Source organism: Mauremys reevesii, linkage group 15, assembly GCF_016161935.1.
Source record: "Mauremys reevesii isolate NIE-2019 linkage group 15, ASM1616193v1, whole genome shotgun sequence".
NCBI classification, from domain to species: Eukaryota; Metazoa; Chordata; order Testudines; family Geoemydidae; genus Mauremys; species Mauremys reevesii.
The window spans coordinates 36,693,485-36,715,749 of record NC_052637.1 but is presented as its reverse complement, the minus strand read 5'-3'; the positions used below and the strand labels follow the sequence as shown (position 1 = coordinate 36,715,749).

The window sequence follows — 22,265 nt, the reverse complement described above, 5'->3', positions numbered from 1 at the left end:
GTTGCAAAACACCATTGTTTTTTTGTTGTTTTTTGGTACATTAATGTCTTACAGAACTGGATTATCCAGTCTGGTGGTGCTAGTTTTATTTTATTGACTGCTTAATATTCTGGATCCTTATCTGTGTGCAGTACACCCAACTAGTGTTTTGTGAAGTGCTTATCACCCATTGATTTGGTTCTATATAGCAATGAAAACCACAAACCTCAATGCACAAATATATGGTAATATTCATTAGCATTGGAATTCATTTAAAAACAAGCTGCATGTTTCTGGGTTAGCTTAGTGAAACTTGTGAAATCTCAACAGGCAAGGAACTACATGTATGACCTGGTAATTGAATTTGGAAATTAGATTTCTAACTGAAATTGGCATTTCTGAATCTTCCGTTGGTTGCTACCAGGTTGGTGAAAAACCCACATTAAAGATGTGTGACAGCTGTAGTGCTGGGAGCCCAACATCAGAGTTGGCTAACCGCCTACCATCCTGCTCTAATGCTGGGTTAAATACCAGAAGAACTGTAATATTAGTACTGAATTTGGTATGTTTACTATATGTCGTGCTATCTGTCTCTGTTAACTATAAGTTTGTAACTCATACAAAACTTTCTGTGAAACTTCTACGTTGCACACACTGCCTGGGTTCTCTGACAGCTGCTTTGTACCCTAGATGTCAGAAAATTAAGCATATGTTGTTGTTCACATGACTTGAGATACTCTCGAGGTCACCTACAGCACAGTGAAATCACTTATCAGTGACGTAAGGTTTTGTTATTCTACTTAAGAAGTTAGGTATTTAACACGACCAACTGGTATAGTACCTTCTTGTTAAAAACAAAACAGCCATGTGTCTTCATGTGCTAAAACTTAGTATCAGGAATGGGGGTTGTTCACATTCTAGTAGTGCTTAAACAAACATGAACATCTTTCCATTTACAGTTTGTCCTGATTAGCACTAAAACGTATTACAGGAATGCAAAGTAAATGAACTAGTGCCTCTTATCACCACAATAATCTTTGAGTTTCCTGCCCTCATCTAGTGCTGCCAAGAAAGGTGATTTGAATGCTCCTGCTCTCTCTCCCCATGTGCAGCACAAATCAACTGTCAGTAAACAGTGAGAGAGGTAATAGTTTAGAAAGGAAAGAACACATTATACAGTTGCCTGCAGTGTGAACTGTGGGCTCAGTTACTGCAAGGTGCTGAGTGCCTTCAGGTTCCAATGGTGTCAACGGGCCCTCAGTGACTGGCCATGTAACTGATGTTGCATCATCACATCCACTTCACAAAGATGGTCCTAGAGTTGTTAGGGAAAAAAATGGTAGTCAGATTCTGGAAGAGCCTTTGTCCCTGCTAGAGCCCCAAACCGTCCAGCCGTAGCATTTTGAGGCTCCAGGGTGTGGACACCACTTGTGAACAAGTCTCTAAAGTGCCATCTCTGATCAACAAAAGGAGTGGTTAGTTCTGAGCGGTGTGACGCACTCCCTTACCTTCTCCTCTCACCACTGTCAAAACACCAAGCAAGCTTCCTCAGCACTGACAGCCTGTCTGTGGAATCCAGAGACTGAGAAGCCAACTTGGGTATCATCAGGCCACTGCACCAAACAACGATCATTTAAACAAAGCTACGATTAGGGCAAATTCCAGGCAATGTAAAGTTGCGCTTTTCACAAGCTGTTGAGCAGTCTCCATGTTAGCTTGCAGCTCTTTCCGTTTTAACTTTTTTTCTTACCATTATTCCTCATAAAATATGAACTCTCACCCTTCTGATTGAAATCTGTATCTACAGTGGCTTAAGTGACTAATCAATAAAACCCTCTGGATTGAAAGGTCATCTTTCTTTTAAAATGATGGGGCTCTGCAGTTAGAGATGGCATTGCTGCTGATGCTGCTTCTGTGTCACCTCCTTAGTTTGTGTTGCAAGGCTAGGGTGCAGCAGTTCAGACTATTCTTATGTGCTCTTGACTAAACGTATCTGACAACTATGCAGTATTCTTTCTATAGAAGAAGATAGAATCAATTACCAGCAAGCAGCCAGTAATGAGCCTACGAGTGACTTATTAGGCAGCCTCCTGCTTTGGTCACAAAACTATAATCTGTGCCACAATGAAGGAAAGGAAATCTCTCAGGGCAGGGAAGACTGAGCTGGAGAAAAAGTGCAAATGAGAAATCTGAGAGTGTTACAGTAGGCGGCCCAGAGCGAATTGGCGAGATGGGATCTGAAGAATGGTTCTCCCCTGAATGTCGTCAATATAATGGTCTGTATTTTAAAAAGTCTTATGTCAGTGGTCTTTGTTCAGACGGTGTTTCGTAAGAAGTACTGTCCCCACTGCCTCCCCAAAAAGCACTCTGGGCTAGTCTGTTAACTCTGGGCTAGTCTGTTGACTTTGTTAATAAGCAGCATCTTGAAGGGTCAAGAATTTAAGTATGAAGTGTTCAGGTGCTATTTTGGGTATATTTTGTCTTTGTCCTTCTCCAGTTTATTTCTTTGCATCCTGTGTCGCTGTCCTGGTTGGAACAGTCTCCTTGCCCTTTTGCCCCAAATGATCCTTCTCTTCATTCTCCCTACCTACCTAAAATCCACTTCTTCCGTCAAGTGTTTTCCAAAGGAATATACAACATGCGCAGGTTTGAGGCTATATCTATTGCCAGTATAGGTTGCTTGCTTGCTTTGCCTTTGCCTTGTCCCACTAGTCAGAGTCAGTGTGAAGACTCTTAGAGTATGTGTGATTGGCAACTGATACAAATCAGCCAGCCAGGCCAAATGTTCTTGGTTTGAAATTGGAGTTTTCTGTCTCCTGGGTGGACAGCTTGCCAGAGCTGACCAGCCCCACCTGCCTGATAGAGGCACAGGGTGATGAAGTAACTTGCCCAAGGTCACCCAGCAGATCAGTGGCAGTGCTAGAAATGGAGCCAGGTCTCCAGAGTCACAGTCCAGCACCCTTTCCATACTGCCTCCCTTAGCTAGTATAGGGTGTATTGTCTAATTTGGAGTGTAAGCTTTTTGGGGCAGGGACTGTATGTTCTTTTCTGCACAATGTTGAGCATAGTAACAGTTGTCAATATATATTATAAAAAGAATCTTGACCCTCCAAAGCCTTACTGACATGACTAGCCCATTGAAGTTAAGGATTCATGAATAGATGTTGCAGGTTTGGGCCCTTTGTATAATCTATATTTCAAGCACTGTTAGTGGGCTCAGATTGAGCTATATAGATCCTACTGTAAAATAAATAATCATAAGAATAATAATTTCCCAGCCTTGGAGGATTGTTTGGTACAGAATTGCAGATCCAAAGATTAAAACCCATAGGGACTTTAGAGAGAGAAACTGTTAAATCCATTAAAGCGATCAACTCCTCTGTCCTTAGCAAACTCCAGAGGACTGTGAGTCAGTGTCTCTAATCTTTTTGAAAGAAGTTGCAATGCTTAGCTGGGATGACACACACTTTTTAGCCCAGTCCATTAGCCCACATCTTCTGATGAGACCCTAGCTCAGAAACCGTTTTTCCAGTTCATTCCACTGTAGCAGCAACTAGTTCAGTTGCTGTTTCAGAATCTGCCACTTCTCCTTTTTCAGTCATTGTTTTCATGTGTTTCTGTTCAACCTAGAGGCACGTTAAAGTGATGGAAATCTGAAGTGATATCTCATGCATTTAAAAAGAACCGTCAAAGGGCAAATCTCTCCTTATCTCGTTTTTTTTTAATGAGGCAGAGAGAGAGAATTTAAAGCGATAGATGTTCATATTCAGCTTTTAGGATTATGCCATTTGCTAGGAATTATTCTCAAATAATACAAATATGGCAGGATTTGTCTTTTTTACTTTAAAATTCCAGGCTGTCTTTTCAAAATACTGTCTAGAATTATTCTAGAATAATTTAGTCTGTCATTAGTAGGGTCCATCTACAGTACACTACAAGCAGAACTGGGTCAGGGCATCTGACTGCTGCCTGGTTATAACATTGTTGCCAATGAGATATAACTAGACCCCATTAATGAGGTAAAACCAGGGACATTCATTATGTAAATAGGCCCCCTGACTCTGTTCTTGTAAGTGGGCCCTCAGAGAGAGTCTAGAAGCAACCTCTTATTTTCTAACCCTTTATTTTCCAGCCCATGGATTTGTAATAGTACAGATCTTTTTTGAAAAGAGTTGCAAAAATGGAAACTGGTTAAATCTCAAGAAATAAATTATTTTCTACTCCCGCATCATCAGGGGTATGCACTGAATGACCCTGCCAATTGTTTTTTCCATCTCTCTGTGGTTAGCAGTACTTTTGAGGGCTTTGACAGGACAGTGGCAGGCGTGCAGCTGCTGTGTTTAATCATAGGAATAGTGACATGTAATAATGGGATGCACTGGTCAGTGAAGTGAAGTTGTTATATATTGAATTATATGAATGTTTTGATCTAATGTAATAGTGGCACAGTGCAAAAAACAAGCAGGAAAGCAGCACAATAGATGTAGATAAGCAAACCTCCCAACAAATATAGGAAGCAATTACAGGACAAGGGCATACTTCCAGGCTCCAGCTTGAAGTGAGACAGCTTTGCCAGGTTGGGAGCCTAGTGATCAAAAGGACACTGAACAGTTAAAAAGACTTGGCTGGGAGAGGGGAGAGTTGTCAGCTGCTGTCCAGGGAGAAAGGCTGAGAGAGAGGCTGGAGTTTGAAGGAGCTGGATCTTTCCTAGATTCGGGGAATGGTGAGCCTCAGGCAGAAGCAGGCATGCATATAGATGGGCTTGTTGTTTTAAGATCCGTTTTCTCTTAAATACTTTAGCTCTAAATAAATAATATGTTTCTTTAAGGAAGCTGTCTGGTCACTGCTGTCATTGTTCCCAGAGGAAACAGAACTGTAGGCATGAAGATAAGTCAGGCCTGCGGAGGTAATCACGGTTGATCACAGGGAACTGCAGCGCAGGGTCTGGTCTGAGAGTGGAAAAATTACGTGATTCCACCCCAAGAGAGAAGTGGGCTCGAGGCCCAAGACCTGAGGGGGTGCACTCAGAGAGCCTAGTAACTGTGACAAGAGCCTTCTTCATTTTAGCCCATTAGGCAGAAAAAGCTTGACATCAGTTCTAGTAGGATAGTCTTTATTTTACTAGTCTGCTTGTGCTAACATTGGAGCTACCAGAAGATGAGATATCAATGAACTTGGATTCACAAGCTTCTTTTTTCATCCCAAGGTAACTTCTTATTTCAAATTAAACTTTGAAATAAAGTTGTAGTATGTCCCAAACCACACAACAGAGAATAAGAAAGAGTTCGCCCCTGTCACATGAAGGAAGTTTCACAAGGGCATTTAAACTTTAATTAAAGATAATGTGAGTGTTAAGGAAATCAGAAAATTTGTTTCAAGGGATGAATTGAGACTGGATGTGCAGTATTATGGGTAAAGGAACAGAAAAGATTTTCCTCAATCAGGTTATGCTCTGCTGCAAGCAGTCTCTGGAGTGAAAATGAATCAGATCCGTATTTTTTATATATAGGCAGCTATTTCTTATGATTCATATGGGACATTTAGGCAATGTTCTAGGAGGCCATTAATGGGATTGGTGTTTGGTTTTGTTTTTTGTCCAGTAAGTAATACAAAATTTTGTGCCCCTTAAGTATAACATCTTAATCTAGTCCACCCACCTTGCTAATTTTGACTATTTACTTAATCAAATTACCATCACTGAGAGGGTAAGTAAAAACTGGAATTCTCACCTCTAAGGAATCACTATTTCCCTTTCTTTGAGATTGAGCTTGAAATCATGATTCCAGGAAAGAACGTTTTAAGAACTTTCTCACAGTCGTGGTGATATCTTTATAAGGATCTACCTGAAATACTGGAGAACATACTTTTTACATCACAGTAGAGCTCATTATTTTCATAGCATTACAATACATTCTTTCCATATTTGAGAACATGCAACAATGCTACAGGAAAGCTTGATTGAGGAAGGTGAGATGACATTAATTGGATTTCTGGTGTTGTGAGACTTCAGTCTCTTGAAGGGAGTACTACTGGTTGATGAAATTGTCATGATTGAAACTCTTCTCTAACAGCGTCAGAAAGCTCCGAGTTTAAGGTGTGTGTGTGTGAGACAACATAAGAGATAGGAATGTGTGTGTGTTCCTATCTCTTATATTGCTTAGTTATAGTTGGTAGATAAAATCGCAGCATATTCTTGGGTTAAGAGCCCTTAGGTAGTAGGAAAGGGGGAGGGGAGCTTTACTTTGAGCTGAGCCTTGAAGCGCATGCCTCTTGAGTAGGTTCTCCAGCATTAAAAGATAAGTTGAACTCAAGGTTTTTTTAGTCCACAAATGCTTTATGGAACTTACGCTGTTTGTAATTGAATTCTAATTTTTTTGCGGGGAAAGGACAGTTAAAACTCTCTTTGCCTAAGGTTGTGGACAAGCCAGATACACACACTCCGAATTAGAATCTAACCTTCTGTCCATTCCTGCAGCTGTTCATATCAGTTAAAGCCTTTTCTCATACATTAGTTGAAAAACCTGAAGTACTAATCTATACAAAGAAAAAACACCACATCCTTTCCTGTTCCGTTTAGAAGCAAGTTGTAAAGTAACACATAATGATGGATTTCATCAGTAAGAAGATGAGTGCAGCCTTTAAATTAAAGGTGACATTTGGAATTAGCTTTGAGTGCATGCTATAGTATGTCAGTAAATAGTGTAATAGAAAAGTTGAAACTTGATTCAGATCTCACTAGTTATACACCATGTTTGTCAATGGGCGTACTTCTCACATTCATATAAATAAGAGACCCTTAGACTAAAAATGTCTGAAAAGTTTAAAGGAAGAGTTGAGGCAAGAGATAGTCACCTAAGAACTTGTCTAGACTAGGGAGTAAGTGATTTTTAAAATGTGTAATGTTGTGCTGAGTTTAATAAAAACCCAAAAAACAAATATACCATTTCAAAACCAAAGTGTACAGATTTATCATCATGAGCGATCACTTGAGGAAGCGATGATCATAGATAGGGCTTTTGGCAGCATTGCTCAAGTACTGTTGCTGAAGATAGACTGACAATATAAATCTTTGAAATTACCAAAAGCATCTTATGTCTTCCCACATCAGAAATTTTTGTACATAATCAGTTCATCAAGAACTTGCAAGTCACTTGGTGTTTGCCTCAAGCAGTGCTTGTAACATTTGAATTAAAGTTTGACTTAACAGAAGCATTTGCCATTTACTGCTGATTTATGATGCTCTCGTATCACCAAGTAACATTTTTTCCCCCTTCCTGTGAGGTCATTGTGACTATAAATACCTTAGCCTATAGTAGTCCTATCTCTTTCTCCCTTTAGTCTGTCTCACCCAGATTCTGATGGACACTTACGGTTTCTGATCACTCTTTAGTTAACAGGTGTCTTTGGTTTTTTTATTGTTGAGTTGAACCAAACCCTACATCAGGCATCTCATGCTTTTTCTTTGCTACTCATCTTTGGTGAGGAGATGATTTGGAAATCAGCTTCCCACAGCTCCCATTAGCCGGGAACGGCAAACCGCAGCTACTGGGAGCTGCGAGCAGCCGTACCTGCAGATGCTGAGGTAAACAAAGCATCTCACGGCCCACCAGAGGCTTACCCTGAACATGCTGTGAACCAAGTTTGGGAACCCCTGTATTAGATGGATATTTAGATGGAAAGTTTGCAGATGATAACAAGCTGGGAAGGGTTACAAGTGCTTTGGAGGATAGGATTAAAAGTCAACATGATCTGAACAAACCGGAGAAATGGTCTGAAGTAAATAGGATGAAATTCAATAAGGGCAAATGCAAAGTACTCCATTTAGGAAGGAACAATCAGTTGCACACATACAAAATAGGAAATGACTGCCTAGGAAGGAGTACTGCAGAAAGGGATCTGGGGATCATAGTGGACCATAAGCTAAATATGAGTCAACAACGTGACACTATTGCAAAAAAAGCAAACATCATTCTGGGATGTATTAGCGGGAGTGTTGTAAGTAAGGCACTAGAAGTAATTCTCCTGCTCTACTCCGCACTGATTAGGCCTCAACTGGAGTACTGTGTCCAGTTCTGGGCACCCCATTTCAGGAAAGATGTGGACAAATTTGAGAAATTCCAGAGAAGAGCAACAAAAATGATTAAAGGTCTAGAAAAAATGACCTATGAGGGAAGAGTGAAAAAATTGGTTTGTTCAGACCATTTTCTCCCCTGAACAGATGAAAATGAGTTGTTGCAGTTTGTTCTTCTATGTAGCTGGGTGGAAAAATTATTCTGATTAACCAAACAGGCCTGTGGAGATAGTACAACTAGGAATCACTTAGCTGCTCTATTTCAAAGGCCTTCGAAATGTAATTGTTTTTGGAGCTTATTGCTGTGGCACTTGGACCCACAACAAATGAAATACAGCAGTACATTGTATTGCCAGCTGTAGCTCTAAACCCTATCCCTGTCCTGCCTCGACCAACGGTAATTACTGTGATAGTTCATCTTTAAGTAAATGATTTGATTTAAGCAGGTAGTGTCCTGGTTCCTGCTTTCCATGACATATACAGGCTAGTGCAGTGGTTCTCAAACTATTGTACTGGTGACCCCTTTCACATAGCAAGTCTCTGAGTGCGAATCCCCCCTCCCCCATAAATTAAAAACACTTTTTTATATATTTAATGCCATTAAAAATGCTGGAGGCAAAGCTGGGTATAGGGTGGAGGCTGACAGCTCGCGACCTCCCATGTAATAACCTCATGACCCCCTGAGGAGTCCCGACCCCCAATTTGAGAACCCCTGGGCTAGTGTGTAGGGAGCATCAACCCTTTATTGCCATGGCCTCCCTGGGCGATCTAATCTACAAGTGTAACACTGCTGAACAGCATAACAGAACGCTGGCTTCACACCCATGAATTGGGTTTCTTCCAGAAGCTTTATGTGCTTTTGAATTAAACTGCTCTGTCTGCTTTAAGAAAGAACCTACTCAGTCATCTTTTAGGTTTTAAAAAGCAAACAAAACTCTGGATCCTGTTGAACTCAGCTGCTCTGTGGGGCTGTTTAGTGGAAGAGAAGAAATGGCTGAAGGTGTGGGGGAAGCTCCGCTACTGTTCTTCAGATCTAGCAGTGTGTGTGCTGCAGTACATGGGGAATGGAGGGACGTGAGTCTGTTGCCCTTATCTTGCATAGATCTGCTCTTACTGTCGTGTATTTGAAATCTCTAGTACATGTGCCAACTTCCCAATCAAAGTCTCTCATAAGCGAATGTTTGAGCCCTTATTTCCTTCCTCTTGCATCATTTTGTTTGTGTGTGTGCGGAGAGAGAACTGGTGTAAAAGATAAATAAGAGTTGCTTTTTGCAGTAGCTTGTTTGGTCAACTTTAATCTGTTTTCTTTATTCATTGAATTATTTTAATGTTTTTATCTTTTGGGAGCAAGAACCTGTTGTGAACCCTACCTTCTGGTTTATTTTAAAAGCTTTCTTACAGCTGAGGGGGAAGGATGCATGCTTTGTGCACACAAGAGTATATGCTGCACACTCGGGTATCTCTGCATGTTGGTACCAGTATTGTCAACCCCAGGCATTCAAACCTTAAGCCCCAAAACAGTATGAGGTTAGCCTAAAAAAATCAGGAGATTAAAAAAACAAAAACAAAAACAACCTTTTTTTAAATATGCCTACTTGTGAGCAGGGGCGGCTCTAGGCACCAGCAAACCAAGCTGTTGCCTAGGGCGGCCAAATCTAGGGGGCGGCAGGCTGGGCCGGTGGACCTGCCGCAGTCATGCCTGCGGGAGGTCCACCGGAGCCGCGGACGACCGGACCTGCCACAGGCATGACTGCGGAGGGGGGCTCGTCCCGCGGCTCGGCTGGACCTCCCGCAGGCATGACTGCGGCAGCTCAAGCGGAGCCGCCGGACCGTGCCCGCGGGAGGTTCGCTGTTCCCGCGGCTCCGGTGGAGCTCCCGCAGTCATGCCTGCGGCAGGTCCGCTCGTCCCGGGGCTCCGGTGGACCTGCCGCGGGAGCTCAACCGGAGCCGCGGGAAGAGGGGACCCGCCGCGGGACCGAGGAAGGGCGGCGCAGCACACCGCGCTGCCTGGGGCAGCCTAATTTCTAGAGCCGCCCCTGCTTGTGAGAGCCTTTAGGAATCATGTTTTCAAGCTTTCCTCTGCATCCAAAAGGTCCAGAAATTCTCTTTTTTAAATGAAAGCTGTAACTGTCATGGAATCACAGGAAATCCGGGATCGGGCTTTAAGAAAAATACTAAATACTGTGAGATTTGCAGTAAAATCATGAGAACTTGCAATGCTGAGGGGTGAATAATGAATTTTTCCAGTGAAACTTCCCCAAATATCATTTAAATGCACTTTTCCTTGAGTGTTCAGATGATCCTTTCTGTCACAGACAGATATGAAGGAAGGTTCTTGGGACACTGTGGCTTTTTTCAGTGACCTTTTAATTTGTTAAATTATTCCATATCCCATACATTTTCCGTGGGAGTAGGAAGTTGAATAGGGTTGTTCTGGTTTAAGTCTCGATCTGCTTCCCGCTTAAATCATTGGTTGTGTTCCTGTTGATTTCAATGGGAGCAGAACCAGGTCCTCAGTTTACAAGTTGCATCATAAATTAAGTGTGAAGTTCGCTAAGGAAGTATATGCTTGCCTGCCTGCTTAGACACAGAATAGTGAGTGATCATAAAATACAGATGAAAGAGGCATTAAGCAGGCCCTTTTGCATTCAGACATTAAAATTTATATTCTTCTCTCTCTGTTCTCCATGACCCATTAACATTAATGAATGTTTACATGTGTTTAAACAAAATTGATCACAGAAGCCTGTCATTGTGGCTGCGTGGGAATTATGATCAGCTTCCTTCTGGGCAGCCAAGGACCAGACCCCAAGGAACTTGTTTTTAGAAGAAGAGGTAGTTTTTGCCACTAGAAAGGTGCCTTTACATGCAATGTAGTGTACTTGTGGCCAAGGAAAGATATAGAGATGACTCATGACATGATGTGACACTGCTGCTCCATGTGAATCCCCTCCTGTTGATGGTTTTGGGAGTTACCTGTTGAGAGTGGAGGCGTGTGGATAGGGTTGAGTACAAAGGTAGCTTTATAGGGAGCAAACGTGCCCTGCTGATGCTTACAAAGGGATATAATAAATTACAAGCCCCGTTTGCATTGTCAGATGGGTGCAATGTTATGATGCTAGACATTCCTATGGATGACTCCCTCAGGCACCCAACGTGGCTCACAAAATGGTTAATCCTGGGTTTGGTGTGAGTTCATGACTTTTAATTGCCTATACATTGACTCCTGCATGTTCTGTTTGTGCAGATCCTGTACTCCAGGTGCCAACACACGTGGAAGAGTAAGTCTCTTTCTCTGTTTACTTCAGCCCTCTATTGCTTGTTTGATTTTCACTGACATCATGAAGTTTGGTTTTAGTTTAAAATAGGGAACTGTTGAAATACCACAGGTAACCGGACATGGGGTTAAAGATTAAAAACTTTCCCTGTTTGTAGGAGTCAAATGAAATGTCCTTCCTTCAGACTTTCTCTCTCCAAAAACCATGCTTGGAGCACATGTCTGGAACACAAGCAGGTTTACCATGCCTGTTTCAGGATCACTGACTTGATCAGGCTGGAAAATAGTGAACCTGCTGGGGAACGGTGTTCAGATTCTAAAGATTTAGTTTAAGTACCTTATCTCAGCGGTTCTCAAACTGTGGGTTGGGACCCCAAAGTGGGTCCCGACCTCATTTTAATGGGGTCTCCAGAGCCGAAGTCTGAGCCCAACCGCCTGAGGGCTCAGGTTACAGGTCCCCTGCCTGGGGCTGAAGCCCTTGGGCTTTGGTCCCCCACACCCAGGGCAGTGGGGCTTGGGCAGGCTTTTTTGTCCCCCGGCTTTTGTGCCGCTTTTGTTTGTATATGTTACTGCTGGTTTTATTGCTGCTACATATAAACTAGATTTGAACTATGATCCCTGTACTGCAAGGCCTTATGCATTGTATTCATACTGGTCAACCCAGCTTCAGTTGGACTAGGAACACTCTTGAGGGTAGTTTAGGTTTCACAGGCTGTGCCAGTTCTGATATTCATTCTCTTTGATGTTCAATTAATAAGTGTTTTGAACAACCAGATATTCTAAAGAAAACAAGCACATGTCAAATGGTATTCACAGGACACACACACTGACCATTGCTGCTTCTCTGTTTGGTGACAAGTGTCATGTGTTCGATTTATTTATAATCACTATTTAACTCATAGGCCAGCATTTCTTCCAGACCCAAACGATGGCAGTTTATATACACTTGGTGGCAAAAATAATGAAGGCTTAACTGTGAGTATATTTTGGTTTGCTAGTGTCTAATCTGTCTGCACATGCACCCTAATTAGATTGCATGAAGGGTAGGTCCCTAAATTACTTTCCCAACTACCTGCTTTCCTGACAGCGTTGTAAAGTTCTGCAGGCTACCCACATTTTGAATCATTTACTGGAAGCAAGTATTTCTTGGGAAGGCCTGACAACATTGGCTAGCAAGCACTGTTCAGTGCCAATTTTAGGATACAAATTCCTGGAACGACACCATTCGAGTTGCACTGCTTGCTGGGTCAGAGGGTCATCCTGTAGTTTAGGACAGGGAACATTTACAGCCTTCCTTGTGAGCTTCCAAAAACCCCTTTGGCTTGAGGATACCAACAAAAGGCAGACCGCTTTGACCCACCTTAATATTTTTGTAGTACTTGCTAATGTAATGATGACGATAACACCACTTCTTTAGCACTCTCCAGATATTAAGTAATCCTCACAGCACCCCAGGATGGAGAGGTATCCAATACAGCACACTCAATTATGGCCTGAAAAAAATAAAATTTTTAGTAGTCCTAATGAGAAGTCCAACCCATACTAGGATAAGGGCGGGTTCTGTGCTGTCTCAAATAGCAGGTGCTGTTATAGCACTTAGTAAACAGGCTAAACTGCGAACCCTTCCAAAATATTTGCATCGAAATAGTCAACCCCGCAGATGTCAGCTGAACACTTGAGTAAAGCAACAGCTTTGTGATGAAACTCAGATAAAATGTTTGGCTTCCCACAAGTTTCTTTTCCTGGCAGCCGCTATGACTTCCTTTTAGAACTTTAACATTTTTTTATTTTTGAACAGAGAAGAATTTACTGACAGGTTTTTTCCTAATGCACCCAGATACGTGGCCTTAATTTGTGTATGTATTTTTGGTGCTCTTTGTGGGTAGATATAGGTAGCAATCAGTCCTGAACATCATGTTTCCTTTCACCTGTTAATCTCCTCAGGTAAAAATATTCTGACTGGATGCATCATTGTAGATGTTCCAAGCTAGATGGAAGTAATTTCACTTTTTAAAGTCCTGGCCTCTCTTGTGTTTGTGCAACACTTCTGTTTGTCACTTTTCTCTTCCTGACGAAGGCCTCTTAAAATCCTGGAAGGTTGTTCACCAAATAGGTAGGCGTGATACATGCCCAAGAGCATTATAGAATTTGGCGATCATAATAATTCATTGCCTTTTTAATAACATGGCTTGTATGAAGATCGCTGAGCTTTGCAGATGCTAATGTTGCACCCCTGCAAGGCAGGTAAATATATGTATACTCGTTAACAGGTGGGGCAATTAAAGCACAGTGTTGGGACATGGACAAGGTTGCACAAGTCAGTGGGAGAGTTAGGAATAAAACCCAGGATTCCTGGCTTCCAGTCCTCTGTGCTATAAATATTTCCTCCTTTCCTGTTACATTTCTAGTAAAACATTGAGAAGTCCCCAGATGAGCTGTATTGGTTCCCTTGAACACAACTGGGAAAATTGCACTAATTTCAAAGTATAAAAATATTATGATTTTAAATGAGCTTTTTCATATTTTTCCCCTAGAAACTTCCATTTACAATCCCTGAGCTGGTGCAGGCATCACCCTGTCGCAGTTCAGATGGGATTCTGTACATGGGTAAGTTCTAGTTAATCTCTCCATGGGTTAACTGATTTCGAAGATTGCAACATTACCCACCAGCAACTGACAAATACAAACTGCCTAAACCAGACAGAGGACTCTTGCATGAAAATGTCATCTCAGCCTTGGCTGTTAATTATAGCCTTTCGTAATATTTTCTGATAGAGAATCTGTTAAATACAGCACTTACTGACATGTGAAGATAAAAAGTCAACTGCCTTCCCTTAGAAGGAGAATAGCTTCTCAAACCATTGCATTGCCTTAAAAAAAAAAAAAAAAGTTACTCTCCCACTACAGAAAATGTAATTAACTTTATTCTGTCACAAATACATATTTAGCTCAGTTATATGGTATATTTAATCACCTTCTCATGCTTATAAATATACTTGCCTCAGCCAGCCAAAGGCCCCTGCCTACATTACAACTATGACTGAGTCAGGAAATTGAGTTACAACATGGTTCTAAGTTGTAATGTAGGCGAGACCTAACTGGGGTACGGTTCAAATCTGAAGCCTGGTTACATGGTCATGATTAGGTTGAATCTACACTACAGCTTTTAACCATCTTGTAACCAGATCTCCTGATTCATTAATAGTTAGGGGGATTTACGTTATTCTGCCTGGTTGGCATCTTTGGAGATGACGCCACATCTGTGAAGACCTGGAGGAAATCTGCACTCTCTCCCTTCCTTCTAGCTCTCCAGTTCACATCACTCTGTTGAAAACCATTGTGGGAGGGGAGAAAGCAGGTTAACTATTTGACACTTCTAAACTAGGCTGCTACAGACTATGGCTCTGATATTTGGGTTTTGAGGGCTAAAATCCATTATCAATTTGGAATCATAGAATCATAGGGTTAGAAGGGACCGCAAGGGTCATCTAGTTTAACTGTCTGGCAAGATGCAGGATTTGTTATATCTAAAACATCTAAGACAGATGGCTCCAGTCTCCTTTTGAAAACCTTCAGCAAAGGAGCTTCCATAACCTCCCTAGGCAGTTTCATTGTCCTACTGTTCCTACATGTGTAGAAACTGATCATTCCTTCCCACCATACTGTGCTACAAAAAACAGCACCTCAGTCTTCTTCCTCTCCTAGCATAAGGATTTTCAATCCTCAAAACTCTCTTCAGTAACCATTTGCCAATTGGATATTGTGAATGTGATAACCTTATTTTACGTGATAGTGCTTATAAGGATGTCATAGAAATGTTGTTACTATGCTTGCCAGTACCTGGTAGGAGTCAGTAACGTTAAATGAGGGGACAACAATGTTCTTTGGTTTCTAGTTTTGGTTATTGTCCAAAATTATTTTGTTTAACAAAAAAAACTTTTAAACATTTTCCATGAAAAAAAATCCCAAACTATGGGCCCACTAGAGAACTACTTCTCAAATCAAAAAAGCTTTTTCTAAGAGCCTGGATTTTGTATCTAAGTAATTTTCAGACTGAATAATGCAATTTAACTGGTGATTTCAGGAAAGAAGCAAGATATTTGGTATGTGATAGACCTTGTCACTGGGGAGAAACAGCAAACCTTAACGTCTTCATTTGCAGAAAGCCTTTGTCCATCAACATCCCTCTTGTATCTTGGGCGAACCGGTAAGACACTTTTCCCTCTACCGCTTAAAAGAAAGTTTGGCTTTTTGGGTTCATTTTAAAGTTAGTGCAGGCCCATAAAGGATAACCTTGTGATGATAAACTCAGGTTTGTTTAATCTCCTAAAATAACTCCTGGAGGTGGTGGCTTTATAATGTACACAGAAAAAATTATTTGCCTTCCGATAGCAATGGAGATGTGCCATTTTATACATTCACAGACTAATGTGTGGTTCTGCATATAGTGGTGCTTGTGTAAGTATTCCTGGGGCTGACTCCCAAGCAAAGTGGCTTTTAAATTCTATTGATTCAATGATGTACCATGCTAGCAGCTTGTAGCCCTGGTTGCATCTGAAGCTTTTGGTCTTCATGAATAAATGGGTTGGGGAAATGGAGACAGCAGCTGTCATACTGAAAATACAAATGCTCCGTTCTAAGTGAAGAAGATTAAAATAGACCAAAGACCTATATTTGGGATGTCTCTCTGTAGGCTGTGTTTACAGATTTGCCATTCGATCTGTAGATTAATCTGTTTTTAAGAATATTTTTTAAAATTATCTTTATTGCAAAAATTCTGTTACAGAACATATTGCACCTAATTTTGAAATGCAAGGATTGGTTGTAGATAAAATTAGATAGGAATGCTACGGAAGAAGTCTTGGAGGAAGAAGTACAAAGAGCTGATAAAATGGATTGGAGCACTGCCTACTGCTTTTTGTCTCCCGAGCTTCCTTTTGAGCAGGAGATTTCAGTGGAACAGAAATTAGTTTTGTCTTTAAGTTCCGTGAGGTGTGACTATATCTCTTAGTGCCAGGAAAAACCTAAAAGAAAGATAAAAACATGAAAAGCAGGTTGTGCGTTGTCCTGAGAAGTGTCTGGCATTACAGGTGACTAGTTCTGTTGTCTCCAAGGATTATTTTCACAGTGTGTGTATTTTTTAACAGAATACACTATTACAATGTATGATACCAAAAATAAGGAGCTCCGATGGAATGCCACCTACTTTGATTATGCAGCCACTGTACCTGATGAAGATGTGAAATACAGTAAGAACTTTGATCTTGTCCTTTGCATTTTTTTCACTTTTGCTATAGCTCCAATATCCTGACATTTTTCTCTGCAATGGGAAGAACCAGCCCCTCCCTCTCCCCACCTCTGTATCTACACACTGATCTTTTTAAGTTGCTCTGCCCTGCCCCCTTCCCTTCTCTTCTCTGTCCCCCTCCCTCCGCTCCCCAGGGAAAAACTCAATTCAGCCACTTAGTCCTGGAGTCTTTTCTTCAATCTGAGTGCATATATGGCAAACCTTTAACTTGTCCAATCAGGGAAAGGATGGCCCTACTGCTCTGGCACAGATTTCTTGTGTGACCTTGGGCAAGACACGTAATCTCTCAGCGCCTCAGTTTCCATAGCTGTAAAATGGGATAATAATTCCCTGCTACATAAAGAGGTTGAGAAGCTTAAATCATGTTTGTAAAGCTTGTTGGCATCATCCGTTGGATAGCACTAAAGAAATGCAAAATGTTATTGGTGTTGATACTATTGATAATGATTTGCACTTACACCTGACGATCTCAACAAGTGTGATAGTGCAAAATAATATGACTATTAGAGTAGGACAATAGTTATGTATGAAGAATACAGTGTATCCTCCCTGAATTACAGTGCCTGCTGTTTGAGCACAGAATGAATGATGATAATAACGTTCTTTACAGCTATTGTGTGGAAGGGGAAATTTTGAAAGAGGTAACTATTGTGGCTAAAAAAAAACAGGAGTACTTGTGGCATCTTAAAGACTAACAAATTTATTTTAGCATGAGCTTTCGTGAGCTTTCGTGAGCTAACAGACTAACACGGCTGCTACTCTGAAACCTGTTATTGTGGCTAAGTTTATTAAAAACAGTGGGGCTTCATGTGGATCAGGAGAATGGCACTGCCTAGTTGTGATCTAGAGAGAATAACTTTAAAACACACATGAAATTTAAAACTTGTCCTGTGGTATGGAAAAGAGCATCAGGTAAGTGAGTTAGAAATAAAAACAAGAACCTTCCAGTTCTGAGTCCTAGTGGGTATTTCTTCACCTTGCAAAACTATTGCACAATGGGAGTATGCCCCCAAATTATGGTAAATCTCAGACTTTACATGGAAACAGTTACTTTCCCTTTCATCTTATTGGGAAATGTCTGCAACTTTTTAGTGCTGATACTGCTTTTTTTTTTTTAACAAACAAACAAATGTTTGACTCTGGAATAGGCAGCATTAAACCCCAGTGTCACGGGAGTTTCCCTGTAAATCTTGAATATTTCAGCCTAATTCCTGAATGTCAGAGTTGCTTCTAATGGAAGTAATCAAAAAGAAATGTGCATGACGTGGTTTTGTTCTTTAATTCCCAGTTAAGGCCCCAGTCCTGCAATGGGATGACTTGTTGACTCCAGGGGGGCTGTGTGCAGGTGCCGGGGCATGCCCAAGCATATTGTGTTGCGGAACTGGGCTGTATGTATTCTAAATCTGGTCATTTTAAATAGAGCCCAGCTCAGAGGCTGAAAGTTCTTCTGTGAATTCCCAGTTATACAGGAGTGGTGCTGTCTTGTAATGCGTGTTTGGAGATCCTGTGGTTTATATCATGATTACTCTGTATGTAAAGAAGAGGCAGATCTGCAAGTCCTTAGAAGTGTATGCTGAGGAGCCAAACTAAACGATATATTATTTCTGCTGGTGAGAGAGAAGAACGTATTTACAGCAGGATAATTTCAAGAACTCTTGAGCCACGCACTAAGGCTAGTCTTTTTCAATATAAAATGAACCAGTCTAAGGGCTTATCTACACAGAGACTTAGTGCGAGGCAAGCCAACGTGTGAATCTACAGCGCAATAGCTTGCTGTGCACCAACTGGCCATGCAGACCCTGCTACCAAGCACTAAAAGTCCCGTAGTGCACTTTGATGGACACAGCACTATGTCCAAGTGCACTACTAGCACGTAGTAGCAGGGTCCACACAGCCAGTTAGTGGGCAGTGAATGTCTTGAAGTCTTTAAACCGTGATTTGAGGACTTCAGTGGCTCAGACACAGGTTTGATACAGGAGTGGGTGGGTGAGATTCTGTGGCCCGCATTGTACAGGAGGTCAGACTGGATGATCATAATGGTCCCTTCTGACCTTAAAGTCTAAGTCTATGAGAATGCACTGTAGATTCACACTCTGGCTTGTCATGGACTACGTTTTCTTGTAGACAAGCCCTAACAGATTTTAGTAGCTCATTTACGATTCAAGTACTGCTAATGTATGTGTTACTATAGCCATGAATAAGCAGGAGACCCAGATAACCTCTTGTGTATTTGTATATTTTAGAAATGTCCCACTTTGTATCTAACGGAGACGGGCTGGTGGTGACTGTGGATAGTGAGTCTGGGGATGTGCTGTGGATTCAGAATTATGGGTCCCCAGTGGTAGCTTTTTACATCTGGCAGCGTGAAGGACTACGGAAAGTAATGCACACAAATGTGGGAATAGAAACACTGCGCTACCTGACCTTCATGTCTGGGGAGGTTGGACGCATCACTAAGTGGAAGTATCCTTTCCCGAAGGAAACAGAGACCAAGAGCAAGTTGACGTGAGTATAAATATTAGTATTGTTTTCAGAGTCTGGCTTGATGGTGCTTTGCAGTACTCTAATTAAAAATTGTGTTTCTGTTCAGTTACTTAATACAGCTGCTATTCTATAAATTGCAAGATAGTAGAAGGAGAGACTACATAATTGGCACCTTACTCTTTAACATTTACTGAACGTTGTGTTTGTACAGGAATAAATAAATGCTGATGATGCCAGTGACTCAAATTTAAGAGTCTCTAAAACAGTGTATGACCGAGTTTGTAACTCGGGTGATAAAACCAGCCATTTGTAATTTTCTTCCTAATTTTTGTTGTTGTTCTAGGCCTACGCTCTATGTAGGAAAATACTCAACGAGCTTGTATGCATCTCCATCAATGGTGCATGAAGGAGTGGCTATTGTGGTAAGTTAGATATTTCAGGACTTTGATACCATGTTTTGAAAAGCCCACTTTCTAGTATTATGTATGGTTCTGTGCAGCAAAGTTGAGATCTGACCCTTTATCCGGTCTGTAATGTTGGGGTGTTTAAGCCCATCTCTAGTTATCCTTTAAGGCTGTTTGTGCTGGCAAAACATTGGAAAAATCACAGCTTTGTCATAGCAAAAAATGCAAGTGTCGGTTTCAGCAGGGAAAAAAAATCTTTTTTTCAAATCTATGGAGTGGTTTTTATTTTTAAATCTGCTAAGTACTTAAATTCATTCAAATGAGAAATAACCATAATACACATAGAATATAGATACAATGATTCTTTGTGAGTTATGGTTATTTAGTGATTCTAGATCTTGTTGTGATAAAGCATAATTAAAATGTCACTTACAGCATTGGAAACCACTCTTGAAATAAGGTTGGATTGTCAAATTTTCATGGTTTGCTGTGGCTTCCTTGATTTGTAATTTGTTACTTTAAAAGGCCTAGATGCTCAGGAGTCTTCTGTGAACTGCTTTTATTATTTAACTAAGATTATAGTCCTTATGGTTGTGAAGATCCCTTTCCAAATATGAACGGAGAGTAATCCGTGCAGGGCTTCTTACCCACAAACAGTCTCCTGTACAGCATTCCTAGCAGGGAAATGTTGAACAGTGACAGGATATCAATCAAACCATGTAATTTAGGAAAGCATATTATAGCTAGTCAGGAAGTGTCTCTCTGTGGCTGAGCTGGGACGGAAGCCCTCTCACATCTGAACCAGAGCGTGTGAGTTCAAGTTCTTTATCAAGGCTGTTTCTACCACTATTGACAATGTGTCGTGGTTATTGATGTTAAAGTTGCACCCAGTTCATACTGTTGAAAGCACCAACATTTTGATGAGATGTTAGAGCAAGGTTTTATTTGCTGGCATTGTGGCTAGCCTGGGGGGAGGTAAAGATCCTTTTTCCTATTTAAAAAAAAAAGGGGGGGGGGCAACCCCACCTCCTAACCAAGACTCCTTCTCTCAATAATGCAGGATCTAATGTCTAAGGCTGTGTGAACTATGGCTGAGAGCATAATGGCTCTCATGTTTACCTGCAGTTACTGCATTGCTGGCATGTAACTTGGTGCTTGCTAACACTCTCTGACTCTACAGTACGAGAGGCATGGTATATGAAGTATAAACCCCAAAGTAATGTAGAGCTTCCCACCTGTAATTTAGCAATAAAATATTTTGAGTTAAACATTTACTTAATTCCAAGGGAAAGCTTGTGGTATTTCAAATATGACTTTTGAGTTATGTCCCATGTCTTTTGTCCAAGTTAGACTGGTAAATTCTCTGAGGCTTTGTAAAGTATTGTGTAGCGATATAGTGCTTTGTTAACTGTAATAATAAATCTCTGTCTTTCTAGCCTCGGGGCAGAGCCATACCTCTGTTAGAGGGCCCCAAAACAGAAGGAGTTACTATTGAAGACAATGGCGAGTGTGTTATCACTCCTAGTACGGATCTAAAATTTTCAGCAGGATTGAAAGAAAAGAAACTCAACTATTGGAGGAACCACTGGCTGTTAATAGGTACCAGGAAGTCAGTAATATTCCACCTGCTCTCTGTTGCACTGTCCTCTGGTGGACAAAAGCAATAATCCAAGCAGAGATTATTGTTACCATATACAAAGTATTTTAAATTACCGGTACATCCAAAACCACTACATTAAAAGACTGTAAAAGATGCAGTCAAGCACTCAAAAGTTAGAGGATGCCAGAACTAAGTTTGCCTTACAGCCCTAATTTGGCCCCCTTATGCACATGCATCATGATACTGTTTGTAATTACATGATCCCATCCTATATTTTCCAAAGGCCCCCGTCTCATTCAGTGCACAGGGTGGGCAATGCTCACCGAATGGGTAGTTATTCAATATTTATTTTCAACAAGAGACAAAGTCAAGGTCCAAATCTGCAGCCAGAGCCTGAGCACAAGTCCTGCCGAAGTCAGTGGCCATAATCAATACTTGAAGGTTTAGAGCCTTTAAGAGCAAGAGCGTTGCTTCACTTCAAAGGGCATGGAACAGTTTTCAGGTATATACCCAAATCTTCCAGGCTTTGGGTCATTCCACAGGGACAGCGCTCTGGTGTTAAGGTACATATAAGAGAGCCTCATTTTATTCTAAACTGTCATACTGTGATGGCCTCAAGCCATTTTATTAATGCAAATAAGCCCTGAGTATTGCTTCTTGGCAGAGATGCCAAAATCAAGCATGTTTGCCCTAAAAAGGAACCATTCTTGTAACAAATTTTGTTTTATTTAAAGGTCACCATGAAACACCATTATCAGCCCCTACAAAGATCCTGGAGAAATTTCCAAGCAGTTTGCCTAAACGGCATGAAAATGTGATTCCAGCTGATTCTGATAAAGCCAGTTTTGAGGAGGTTTGTGAATAACTGAAGAAGCCACTGGAAAATTACAGGGGGAGGGAAATGAAAATTTTGGGAGAACTTGGACTCTGTAGGAAAAAGTGTAGGGAATTTTCCCAAATTCTTTGTGGAAGTGCAGCACAGTACCCTCCCATGGCGTGTCATTGGCATTATTCTGTGTTATAGAACTCTGGCTATCAGACTTAAGGCTGAGTCCTGCTTTTCCTTCCACGTGCAAAAACTCCCGTTGACTTCAGTGGAAATAGTCCATTGAATAAATGAACTGCAGGGTCCTCAGAATATT

At 41.2% G+C, this 22,265-nt stretch overlaps 1 protein-coding gene across 3 annotated transcripts in view; it reads left to right on the top strand.

The window, feature by feature from the left end:
- ERN1 (endoplasmic reticulum to nucleus signaling 1) overlaps window positions 1-22,265 on the top strand; it is a 58,034-nt gene that overhangs the window by 23,460 nt on the left and 12,309 nt on the right. For all 3 annotated transcript variants that reach the window (XM_039501217.1, XM_039501218.1, XM_039501219.1), the window contains 9 exons: window positions 11,298-11,331; window positions 12,230-12,302; window positions 13,862-13,934; window positions 15,412-15,534; window positions 16,475-16,576; window positions 18,879-19,140; window positions 19,463-19,541; window positions 20,960-21,122; window positions 21,858-21,976. In XM_039501217.1, coding sequence (XP_039357151.1) covers window positions 11,298-11,331; window positions 12,230-12,302; window positions 13,862-13,934; window positions 15,412-15,534; window positions 16,475-16,576; window positions 18,879-19,140; window positions 19,463-19,541; window positions 20,960-21,122; window positions 21,858-21,976 — 1,028 coding nt within the window. The remainder of the gene's footprint in view (window positions 1-11,297; window positions 11,332-12,229; window positions 12,303-13,861; window positions 13,935-15,411; window positions 15,535-16,474; window positions 16,577-18,878; window positions 19,141-19,462; window positions 19,542-20,959; window positions 21,123-21,857; window positions 21,977-22,265) is intronic.